This window comes from Pelodiscus sinensis, chromosome 2, assembly GCF_049634645.1.
Source record: "Pelodiscus sinensis isolate JC-2024 chromosome 2, ASM4963464v1, whole genome shotgun sequence".
Lineage (NCBI taxonomy): Eukaryota > Metazoa > Chordata > Testudines > Trionychidae > Pelodiscus > Pelodiscus sinensis.
This window is the reverse complement of record NC_134712.1, coordinates 209,761,068-209,773,548: the sequence shown is the minus strand read 5'-3', so window position 1 is coordinate 209,773,548 and position 12,481 is coordinate 209,761,068. Positions and strand designations below refer to the sequence as shown.

Sequence of the window (12,481 nt, the reverse complement as noted above, 5' to 3'; positions counted from 1 at the left end):
GGTGGGGCCAGCCCAGATCATTCAGTGGGCACACATAAATGCCCCAGCGGGTGCCATGGTGCCCTCTGGCACCACGTTGGGGACCACTGGTCTATAAGCACCTAAAGACAAGATAGTCAAAGGGGGCAGATAAGAACCATTAATTAGCAAACAACAAAAAGTCAGAAAACACTGATGAAAGATCTAGATGGTATCATGAGATATTTCAAAGACAAAGAACCATTGTCGCCTTCATTGTCTGATAGGTAGGTAATGACCTAATCATCCAATATCTTTAATCCAGAGGTGTGAAAATTAGAGGGGATGGAGAGGGAAAAAAAGAAAAAAATCTTGTCTATTAGCATGTCCATGCTAAATGAGGCTAATAGAATGGGCTATAAGTGCCCAGTACTCAGCTTTTGATGTCATTAGGGTGTTGAATGTAGCAGCCCATCATGTCTCAAGATTTTTTTTCTTCTCTTTCCCTCCCCATTCTCTCTTGTTTTGCTGTTTATTTGTGCCTCTGAACCCCTTGCTCCATTCATCTGAAAAAGTGAGTTGTACCCATTAAAGCTATCTACATTTTTGTTAGTCATGAAGGTGCCACAGGACCATTCTTTGTTTTTTAAGTTTTTCTCGTTGCATGGTCCATTTTCATTGTTCCATTATGACAACAGGGTAGTAAAGAATCTTAACCAGTTTCCTGGAGATTCCCACGTGAGGCAAGGCTGGCAATGCAGACTTGGCATTCTAATTCCATGCACAGAGGTTGCGGCCATGGTCAAAGCAAGGGGCTCTGCTCCAGTGATGCCTGGCTGACAGAAATGCCCTTGAATGCTATCATGACAAGTGCCAACAGAAGCTGGCCAGTCCAAGAATTTGGGAACTTAAATGTGGGGTAAAGTCACCGTTGTCCACTTCTTCCCCCTCACTCCCAACTGCACAGAGCACAGTTTGATTGCAGCTGAGAGCTGAGCCCCATATATCATCAATCAATAGACTTACCAGGGGGGCCGGTTATAAGTATTAGAATAGCATAGAACAGTTCAGCCCACATGCAACTATACGATATTTACATTCTGCTTCTAGATCACATAAAGAATTAAACACTCATTACTTGAACTATAAGTCAGATATGTTTAAAAAAAACACTTTTTGCCACACCTTATCACCTTTGATTGACTCTCCTGCTATTCCAGTCGGACCTGCTGGGCCCTCTGAGCCTTTTTCACCCTGGAAATACATAGTTTTGATACAAGATAGCTGGCTTTAGGACTTCATACATTTACATTTCTAGAGCAAATCAACAGAAAATCAGAGTAGATGATGTCTGCTCAGAAATAGTTTTTTCAAACAAGACAATCTATCAAAAGACTCCTTTGTCACAAAGAGAAGTAACTTAGGGTATGTCTACACTACCACCCTAGTTCGAACTAGGGTGGTTAATGTAGTCAATCGAAGTTGCAAATGAAGCCTGGGATTTAAATATCCTGGGCTTCATTTGCATCTTGCCGGGCGCTGCCATTTTTAAATCCGCGGTAGTTCGGACTCCGTGCCCGTGGCTACACACGGCACTGAGTAGGTAGTTCGAATTTGGATTTCTAATTAGGCTTTCGTGGAACGAGGAGTAACGGTAGTTCGAATTAGAAAGCCTAATTCGAACTACCTACTCCGTGCCGCGTGTAGCCCCGGGCACGGAGTCCGAACTACCGGGGATTTAAAAATGGCGGCGCCTGGCAAGATGCAAATGAAGCCCGGGATATTTAAATCCCGGGCTTCATTTGCAACTTCGATTGACTACATTAACCACCCTAGTTCAAACTAGGGTGGTAGCGTAGACATACCCTAAGAGACCGTTCATAAACCCCATTGTTTGCATTTATTCTATTAGAATATAGGTTCCCAAACTGAGGGGCATGAAGAAATTCTAGGGGGTGGGACCCAGCCTTCCCCCCCCCATCAAGTTTTGCTGCCCTGTTCAGTTCCTTTTTTCCTTTTCCCTTTTCCCTTTTTTTTTTTTTTTTTTTTTGCTCAAGAAGTTTTGCTGCTATTTGGGGGGGGGGAAGGCGTGAGGGTTTTTCAAAAATCAAAAAGGGGGGCGTGATGCCAAAAAGCTTGGGAACCACTGTGTTAGAATAACTATAGCCTAAAAGAGCTTAAAAAGAATTCTCAGGTTTAGCTAGAGTAATAAGAAGGAAATGCAATACCAGAAAGAAGACTGGTACACTTTTGGGCTATGTCTAGACTATACTCTATTTTTGAAAGAGGATATGCAAATTCCCACGGAATTTGCATAACTTCTTCCAATTCACTTTCGAAAGTGGATCTTTCGAAAGTGAAAGTAGTCTGGACCTGGGTTTTGGGGGGGAAAAACCCTTTTTTGAAAAAAAAACCACTCTTCCTTAAAAAATGAGGTTTACGGGGTTTTTTTCGAAAAATGATTTTTTTTCCTGAAAAAAAAACCATGTCCAGACTACTTTTACTTTCGAAAGCTCTGCTTTCAAAACTGAGATTGGAAGATCCTCTTATGAAAATCGAGTGTAGTTTAGACGTACCCTGCGTGTTTCAATGGTAGTCATTTCTTCTTGAACAAAACAGCAGACAGAGTATTTATGTGGGACTAGGAAGTGAAATTTCAGTTCAAATTTCATTGCTAATCTTTCTGGGTTTTGTGTCTGTTTCAAGAAACTTTATTAATCAGCACATCTGTGTATTTTATTTTAAGATGGTGATGCCAGGCTGTAATGAGGTATATGCCCGTAAAGACTCATCCTCACATTCTGGAGTGCTATTCAGACCAGTGAGAGGTTGGTCACTGCTTATCCTGTTAATTCTGAGTGCCTTCAAATGTTCTGCTGCTGTGAGGAAAGGTGCCATGGAGTTTGATGGAGAAGGTTCCATGCTGGTTTCTTCTCCACTGGTGCTATCTACAATTTAAATGGATCTGTCCTTGAAGCTTCTGATTTGTCATTGAATGGCCAATTGTTTATCATTGCCAAGTGTCTGTGACTGTGCCTGGATGAAGGCACCAGCCTTTCTTTTGTCTGGGTAAAAATGCTTGCCCACAGCCCAGATTTGTCTGGTTCAAATACATTTTAACCACATCATAGATATAAACTAGGACAGTAATTTATTACTGTATTTTGGAGAGGGTGACATTTCTTTTAGTGGGACTCTTAAACTTTTTAAGAGAATGTGAAATATTCCAGAAGTACCTAAAATGGCTTGGAGAATATATTCCATTGACTGACTTTCAGCTTTGGAGCTACTATGTTCCCAAGTCATCTCAGCACTTTTGAAAACCTCATTCACAGTATTTAAGAATTTTAGTGTAACTTTACCTTCTGGCCTGGAAAGCCTTCTCCTGGGGGCCCTCTTTCACCTTGCACACCCTCAGGACCACGAGGCCCCTGATGTTAAAAAAGAAAGAATAACCTCAGATGGCATGTGCAATTAAAGGTTTCCTTACTGCTGCTATTTCAAATTCACCACTACCATCCCACCTCACTTGTCATGGAGCTGAGAACAGCCAGGGCTACAAGAAATTTGGCAACAGCCTACTTCAAGCAAGCAATTAGAACACAAGGAGCAACTGCTTTAAAAGAGTTACATAACAATGGGCCAATACTAAAATTATGTGAACAATATAAAAAGATATTTTATTGGATCAATTTCTGTGTGCTAGTACAGGATATTGTAATTGCCTTCATTATTTGTATAGTGGTAATCTCTAGAGACTTTGGCAAGGTTTCAACCCCCAATGGGCTAGACATTCTACAAAAATAATAAATGACTGTCTTGGATCCTAAAGAGCTTATAATCATAAATGTACTCCTGACTGCTTATTACCATCAACTCATAGAAGATTTAATTATGGGCACTATACATAGAATAAATTAGTTTCTATTTAACTCATAAACACACATTCTACATTAATAACATTTGTTTTTAATCCCCTTTGCACAATTTGATCCCTCACCTGGTTTGATGAAGGAATTATAATGCATAAAACAATAATATAAAACGAGTTACAAGTAACAAGGGAGTAAGGTTGAAAGAAGAGGCTCTTTAAATACGTTAGGAGAAAGTGAAAGATGAAATAGAACGAGTCCTCTACTTAGTGAGCAGAAAGAGCTAATAACTAATGGCCGAGAAGGCTAAGATGTTTACTTTTTTGTTTTACTTCATTCTTCACCAAAAAGTTTAATTGGAACCAGATATTCAATAAAGGTTAATAATATCAAAAATAGAACCCAAAATAGGGAAAGATCAAATTAAAGAATATTTAAGTAAGTATTAAAGTCTGAAATTCATCTTGGAATACTTAAGAAACTAGCTAATGCAATTTTAGAACCATTAGCAATTATCTTTGGGGACTTATGGATAATAGGTAAGGGCCTGGAGGACTGGAAAAGGGCAAATATAGTGCCTCTCTTTAAAAAAGGAGAACTAAAAGGATCAAGGGAATTTTAGTCTGTCAGCCTAACCTTGACATCTGTAAAAAACAAAGTATTAAGCAATCAGTACCCTAAGCACCTAGGGTATTAAAGGATCAAAAACAAATCATGCCAGACCAACCTAATTTCTGTATTTGACATGAGGGAAGCGAAGTAGTAGACATGATATTTCTTGATTTTAGTAAGGCTTCTGACCCAGTCCCATATGACATTCTCCTAAGCAAACTAGGAAAATGTAGACTAAATTAAATGACTATAAGGTGGGTGCACAACTGGTTGCAAGACTGTACACAGAGTATTTATCAATGGTTTTCTGTCAAACTGGAAAGGCATGTCTAGCATGGTGCTACAGGGGTCAGTTCTGGATCAGGAACTCGTCAGTATTTTCATTAATGACTTGGACAAAGGATTGGAGAGTCAAGATATATCATGTCTACTGCTTATAACACTGAACCGGAAGGGCTTATAAGAACTTTGCAGGACAGGTTTAAAATCAGAGATTTGGTCTGAAATCAACCAATTCCATATAGACAAATGCAAAGTACTTTATTTGGGAAGGGAAAATCAAATACACAGCTGCAAAATGGGAAATAACTGGCTAGTAGTACTATTGAAAAGGATCTGGGGGTTCTAGTAGATCACAAATTGAATGAGCCAACAATGATGCAGTTTCAAGAAAGGTTAATATCATTCTGTGGTTGTAGTGGGGCACTATTTTGAAACCCAGGAGTGGGCAGGCATCACTTCTAAAAGACCCTCCCCCAGACTTGTGGGAGGGACAGCTGGACCTGGGGATCAACTGATTCCTTGGGACAACTAATGAAAACCAGGGTCAAGGAGTGCAGGCTAAAGATTTATGACAAGGGAACCGGATGGGGACACCAAGCAGAGAACCCAGACAGCGCCCTCTACTCCTCAAAACAGTCGATGGAGCCAGTGGACGCCACCCAGAGGAACTCTGCCCGGATGCGTGAAACCAGGAAGGAATGAAATTATGTCCAACAGTCGCAGAGCACCCCCTCATCCAGCATCTTCCTCCTGGTGGTGTAGACGGCGGCTTTCACCAGGGCCAGGAGGAGGTTAATGAGGAGGTCTCGTGATTTAGTGGGGCCATGGATATGGTGCGCATAAATAAAAAGGTGTGGAGAAAAGTGAAGCCAGAACCTCAGAAAGAGGGGCTGCAGCCTGGCGCATTCTAAATATGCATGCACCAGGTTTTCCCTCATGCCGCAAAGGAGGCAGGTGTCCTGGATGGGGGTGAACCACGCCAAGTACACGCCTGTGCTCAAGGCTCCATGAAGGAGTCGCCAACTGATGTCCCCGATGGGCCGTGGAATTAGGGTAGAATAGACACTGGCCCATCGGGGTTCCCTATCCTCCACAGTCTTAAGTAGTCCCACCACTTGGGGTCAGGGCGGGACACTAGGGTGGGGAAATGCAAAGTGTGGAGCATGAGCATGTATAGATGTTCTCTTGGCACAGTTCAGAAACAGACCAGCTGCAAATCTTGCAGCCGGCTGAGGGTCCAAGGGTGGGAGGGCTGGGGGAGTCCACAGAACGGGGGCCTGATAATGATGGATGGAGGTTTTGCAGGAAGGCAGGGGCGGGGTGTACTCTCTCGCAGGGACTGCTGCAGGAAATCGAGAGCGGGTTGTGGCAAAGCTGCCTTCACCTCCTGGAGTAGGAGCAGGGAGGTTCGGGGGGTGGAGAGCCCCATGCACTGAGTGAGCGCTCGGGGAGCCACCCAGTCCCCCCTGTCATAGTCCAGACCTTGGTGGTTTCTGCCAGGATCAGCCTCTGGCGCACTGAGGGAGACTCCGCCACCTGAACACACAAGGATGGATTGCGGAGCAGGGGCTCTGCGAGGAGGTCTGCTCCCTCGGTGGCCACAATGGACCTGGTCACTGAGAACAGCTTCCAGGTCTGGAGGAATTCCTGATAGAATTCTGGCAGCTCAGAGAGGTCTCGCGGAAGGCCCTTTGGGTGGATAAAAAAGAGCTGCCAGTCATATCAGAGCCCTCGGAAGTGGAGGAGGAAGGCACACGCCAAAGTTCTCCATGCTGGACTACCTGCACTAAAGAGGAGTCTCTGCAGGACCTGGAGGCAGAAAGTCCAGACCTGGCTGTGTACGCAGACAGAGGGAAGAGACAGAACTCCTGCAGAGACCCAGTGCAGTCCTGGCCAAAAGAACTCCAGAGCTGCCCTCTGGAACTTGGCCAGAACCTCCAGGGCCGGGCTCAGGGTATTGAGCCGGTGACAGAGCATGGACAGGACCAGATGATTTAACAAGCAGTCCTGTCCATCTCCACAGCCGCTCACCCACGCTGGCCTCCAAACCTTGCCAGTTCTCCAGCAGAGAAGGATGCGTGGCGGATAAATAAATGCTCAGATAGAGCAGCGGACCCGCATTCCACCTGATGGCCTGAAGCATGGGTGGGAGGGAGCCTGCCCGCCACCCGTCCCCGACCACCAGACCAGAGCTCTTGACCCAGGTAACCCAGGCAGAGGAGGCTGCCGAGTAGATGGCTTGGCAGGCCTCCACCTGCGCCAGGGCACCCAGGTCCTGGACCATGAGGAGCACATCATCGGTGTATGCCAACAGACCCAGCTGCAGCTCTGGATCTCGGAGCACCAACCCTGTTAACCTCCTGCGGTTGAGACAGAAGAAGGGCTCAATCGCCAGAGCATACAGCTGGCCCAACAGCAGAAACTCCTGATGTACTCCCCTCCTGAAGCTGACTGACTCGGTCACAGTCCAGTTGAGCCTGACCAAACACTCCGCGAGGGCATACAGCACCCGGAGAAAACCCACAAAACGGGGCCCAAAGCCGAAGGTCTGCAGGGTGCCCAGGAGATACCCATGGGTGCCCAGGAGATACCTGTGGTCCATCTTGTCGAACGCCTTCTCCTGGTCCAGGGATAGGAGGGCGAACAACAGACTGTCCTTACACCCAAGCTCCAAGAAATCCCAGACCAAATGCAAGTTGTCAAAGATGCTATGGCCAGGGACGGTGTAGGTCTGGTCGGGATGGATCACGTCCACCAGCACGGACCTCAGTTGCAGCAAGATGGCTTTTGCTACGACTTTGTAGTCCGTGCTGAGGAGCGAGACGGGATGCCAATTCCAAAGGTCACAGAGGTCCCCCTTCTTCAACAATAAGGCGAGCACAGCTCACCTGCACAACAGAGGGAGGACCCTACTCTCCAAGGACTCGGTCCAGATGGTGACGAGGTCTGGGCCGAGGATGTCCCAGAACACACGGCAGAACTCCACTATCAGCCCATCCATGCCCGGGGTTTTATTGTTGAGCATGAGACGGAGGGCTTCTGAGAACTCGGCCAGAGTGAGAGGCAGCTCCAGTCGGTCCTGGTCACCAACGCTGACTGTTGGGAGCTTGGTCCAGAGCACCTTGCAGGCATCAGCTTCGGTCGGATCCGGGGAGAACAAACAGGCGTAGAAGGCCCTGGCCCTTCCACGCATCTCCACTGGATCCGTGAGTGCTTTTCGGCCCCCCTCTTTTTCTCCTGGGCATAGAAGAAGCGGGAGCCACGATCAATCTCCCGAAGAAGCTGGATGCGAGATCAAACAAAAGCACCCCAGGCCCTGCGATCTTCCAGGGCCTGGAGCTCCTCCCGCTTCTCCCGGTATGCCTCGCGGAGGGGCGGATCCTCGTGGTAGGATACCAGGCACCTCCCAAGCTTCAAAATCTCCCGTTCCAGCTGCTCTATCACCGCATCCCTCCGTCGGCTGGCACCCTGGGAGTAGTCACGGCAGAAGAGCCAGGCATGCACCTTCCCCATGTCCCACCAGTGCCGCACCGAGGGAAAGGAGGGCTACTGCCCACGCCAGGCCTGCCAGAACTCCCGGAAGGATGCCACGAAGCCCACGTCCTCCAGCAAGCTATTATTAATATCCCAATAGGCCGGCCCCAGCCTCTCCGCACTAAGAGAGGCTTTCACGGCCACCAAATGGTGGTCCGTGAATGGGGCCAGCTTGATGCTGGAGGAGTGGGCTCGCGCCAGATGGAACCGTGATAGATAAATGCGATACAACCGGGAGTGGCTTGACCGATCACCCCCCATCCGGACAAAGGTGAAGGTGGTCTTGTCGTCCGGGTGGTAGTCTCGCCAGACGTCCACCAGGGAGTGCTGGTCCACGATCTCCCTGAGGATGCCTGCTGCGGCCTGGCAGTTCACGAGTCCTACACAGTCCCGGTCATCAAGGGTGGTGTTGAAATCCCTGCCCAGGACCAGACACTCGCGAGAATCCAGAGTGCCGAGGAAGGTGGCCACCTGCTGATAAAAGATGACCTGGTCTGGGCCTGTGTTCAGGGCATGGACATTGACCAAGTTGACCATCAGCCCCTCTATGCGGGCCCGGACGTGCAGCAGGAGGCCCGGGACAACCTCGGCGGTCCCCAGTACCTCGGGCTGTAGAGCAGGGGAGAACAGGATGACCACCCCAGCTGAGCAAGCGCCGAGGAGGCTAAAATGCACCCCATCCCCGCACTCCAGCCACCAGCCAACCTCAACGGCTGGAGTCGTGTGGGTCTCCTGCAGGAAAGCCACTGAGTACCCTCTCTCCTGAAGGAAGGAGAGCACCCGGCTCCTGCGGAGACCTGCCCTACAGCCCTGAACATTCAATGTTGCAATGGTGGTGTACTTCTTAGTGAGGGCTGGTGTGGATCCTCATGGGCAGGGTGATCGTTGGCCTCCCGCAGGCCCCGCAATAGGCCGCTCCCCGACCCTGAAGGCGAGGAGAGCGTCATGGAACTTGCAGGCCCGCCGGTAGGCTGCAATGTCCTGCCTCTTGGTCCCTCCCCCCTCCTGCAAAAGGGCCCTTGTGGCCCCACAGGATGGAGTGAAAGTCGCCCCAGTGCTGAAGGGCCAGCTCCACCTTCCCCTTAGCCTTGTGTGTATCCATGAGGAATTGGTGGAGCTCGGCCCCCAGCACTGAGGGGGCGCTGGACGTTTCCTCTGTCTGGGCCCCCTGAAAGACCTCGTGGGCCACAGAGACAGGCAAACCGGGGTCTGAGCCCCAGCGCGGCTTCAAGAGCGACAGTGCCGCACTACGCACCCCTGACCTCGGCAAGGGGAGAAGCGGCGGAGGGAACAGAGCAGCCCCTATGGGACTGGGGACTGGGTATACAAATACCACCCCCTGAGAGCTGCCCACAGGTAGTGGGAACGAGACAGCTCCCACAGAGGTGGCAATAGTAGCGGGATATGAGGGCAATTGAGAAGGGGCAGGCATCACAACGGGGGCAGGAGTGGGGGGAGGGTGGGAGGGAGATAACGGGAGCAGATTCCATGGCAGGGGTGGGAAGAAGGGCAGGTAATTAAGTTCTGGAATAGTCTTCCAGGGTATGTCTACACTAGCTCGTTAATTCGAGCTAGGTAGGCAAATAAGGGAACCGGAGTTGCAAATGAAGCCCGGGATTTAAATATCCTGGGCTTTATTTGCATGTTCCTGTCTGGCTGCCATTTTTAAATCCCCTTAGTTCGAATGAACTGCCCACGGCTACACACGGCAGTTTAAAGTTAATCCGAACTAAGTCCTTACATCCTGGGCTTCATTTACAACTCCGGTTGCATGATTTGCCTACCTAGATCGAATTAATGAGCTAGTGTAGGCATAACCCCAGAGAGGTTCTAGAACCTCCATCACTGGAGGTTTTTAAGAAAAGATGGGAATACCGGTCGGGGTAGTATACGTTTACTTGCTTCCGCTTCAGTGGAGAGGGCTGGACTTTTGATATCTCAAGTCTTCATTTAGCTGTACATTTCTATGAATCCAGGATTAAGAAAAGTTTGCAAAGATTTTCTACAATGTTTACTTTGGATTTTTGGCCATATATTACATGGCTACTGCAGTATTTTTAATTTCAGGTTACTGATAGAAAGGTTTTTTACTTCCCTTCCAACTTCCCCAGAGTAGTTCTTCTGGGCTATGTCTAGACTGCAGGCTTCTTACGAAAGATGCTCTTTCGAAAGCATCTTTCGAAAGAGCATCTTTCGAAAGATCGCGTCTAGACTGCAGGCGGATCTTTCGAAAGAAAAATCCGCTTTTTCGAAAGAGAGCACCCAGCGAGTCTGGATGCTCTCTTTCGAAGATGGCCTCTTTACATTGAAGAACGCCTTCCTTCGAAAGAGGAACTTTCGAAGGAAGGCGTTCTTCCTCGTGAAACGAGGTTTACCGCCATCGAAAGAAAAGCCGCGTTCTTTCGAAATAATTTCGAAAGAACGCAGCTTGAGTCTGGACGCAGGGGAAGTTTTTTCGGGAAAAGGCTACTTTTCCCGAAAAAACCCCTGAGTCTGGACACGGCCCTGGGGAAGAGAGATGCTATTCCTGAAAGTGTCCATGGCAGCATTAATTAAGTGATGTTATAGCACTAGTTTTGAAGTAAAAAATGATCATAATGTAAAGAGGTGACATTTATAGAGTGGGCATGTCGGTGGTATCTAAGAGAAATAACAAATATTTTTTATAATTAAAATGTGTGTGATAACTATTAAAATAATAGCCTCTATTGGTCCATAATATAAAGCAATGTAACTCTTCTGTTTGGAGATGCCAAACTTTTCTGAATTGCTCTTTAACTACTATCTAACAGGAGAGGCAACTGAAATGCATGTTACATGCTCTGTTTGTGTATTGCTGTATGTGTACTATCATTAGAGTTCTGGAAATGCAGCAATATGTCAATTACTTATTCTTTTTTAGGTGGAAAAAAATCTACAAAACACAAATATGAACGTGTGATTATTTAAATTAAGAATATTTTATTGTATGTGTAAGGTAAACTCAGTGCCCCAATTTATATAAATAAAACATATGACGAAGCTGATCTGAAGTGCATGATTTTCAACAGAGAGCTAATAACTTATTACTAGAGAAATGGTGGAATGATAAAATGATTTTAAAAGGAGAGAGAAGGCAAAGCATAGAAATCCAGACACTACTCTTTTAAAAAAAGCCTCTTTTGCCTTAGATAAACACTGATGTGGCTTTATATTTGCAACCTTTTTTACTGTTTCCTAGAATTCAACCTTCATTAGTTATTTAAAGCTACTAATGAGTGTTTAAGGATGATGACAGCACAGTGTAGCAGTCCTGTGATTTTTTTTGGTGGAGAAAGACAATACTCAGATTGTTCCAGTTATTAGCTGATTTTAAAAAAGAAAATGGTATTAGAACGAAATCATAGTGATTTACCATTGTTGTAGCCCCAGGTCATTTTGTGGTTGTAAAATGATATTTAACAATGGAAATTTAACCTATTTTGCTATATCTAGGCTGCAGGCTTCTTTCGGAAGAAGTTTTTTCGAAAGATAGCATCCACACTGAATAGACACTCCCTTGCATTTAAGCTGTGATTACTATGAAGGAAGTGGCCACCTGGGCACCTTTGCTTTTTCCTCTTTCCTCTTCTTTCGAAAGAACTCCCTCTTCCCCATCCACACACACCCTTTTCTGAAAAAGATCTTTTGGAAAAAAGCTTTTTCCTCGTAGAAAAAGGTTTACCAATGTCAAAAAAAACCCTTTTCTTTCCATTTTTTTTCCCAAAAGAACACGATTGCAGTGTGGATGTAAGTGAAGTTTTTCAGAAAAATGGCTATCTTCATGTATTAGTTAAAAGACACTGACCCCCTGATATTAGAAGAATGCAAGAATAGTTGCTTTGTTTTGGAAAGGCTCTGTAGAGAACTTAAAAGAAGATTTATTGTGGTTAAGAGAAGGCTATGGGAAAATATTTGAGAATGAAATTAACGAATTAAAAGTTTCTTCTCTTTGGTTATAAGGAAAAAGAAATGTAAGAATGGATTTGAAACCAGGAACTAAGATCCTGAGATGGGCAGTGGCACAGACACATTTAAAAGATGTGGCATCCAAATAACCTTTCCAATCCAGCTGAGTTATTGATGCATTTAAGTTACACACAGGTACATAGCAATGGCCCAGCTTTAAATATTGAGTTTTTATTTCTGATAGTTCTAAAAAGTTCAATTAGAACAGAAACAGAGATAAATGTGCATCTAGAGTC

The 12,481-nt window shown here is 46.3% G+C and overlaps 1 protein-coding gene across 1 annotated transcript in view; it reads right to left on the bottom strand.

The window, feature by feature from the left end:
* Nucleotides 1–12,481, bottom strand: part of COL28A1 (collagen type XXVIII alpha 1 chain) — a 129,296-nt gene that overhangs the window by 72,834 nt on the left and 43,981 nt on the right. Inside the window, exons 14-15 of the mRNA XM_006114506.4 lie at nt 3,321–3,389; nt 1,144–1,212 (exon numbers count right to left, since the gene is read on the bottom strand). Of these exons, the coding sequence (XP_006114568.2) occupies nt 1,144–1,212; nt 3,321–3,389 (138 nt within the window). The remainder of the gene's footprint in view (nt 1–1,143; nt 1,213–3,320; nt 3,390–12,481) is intronic.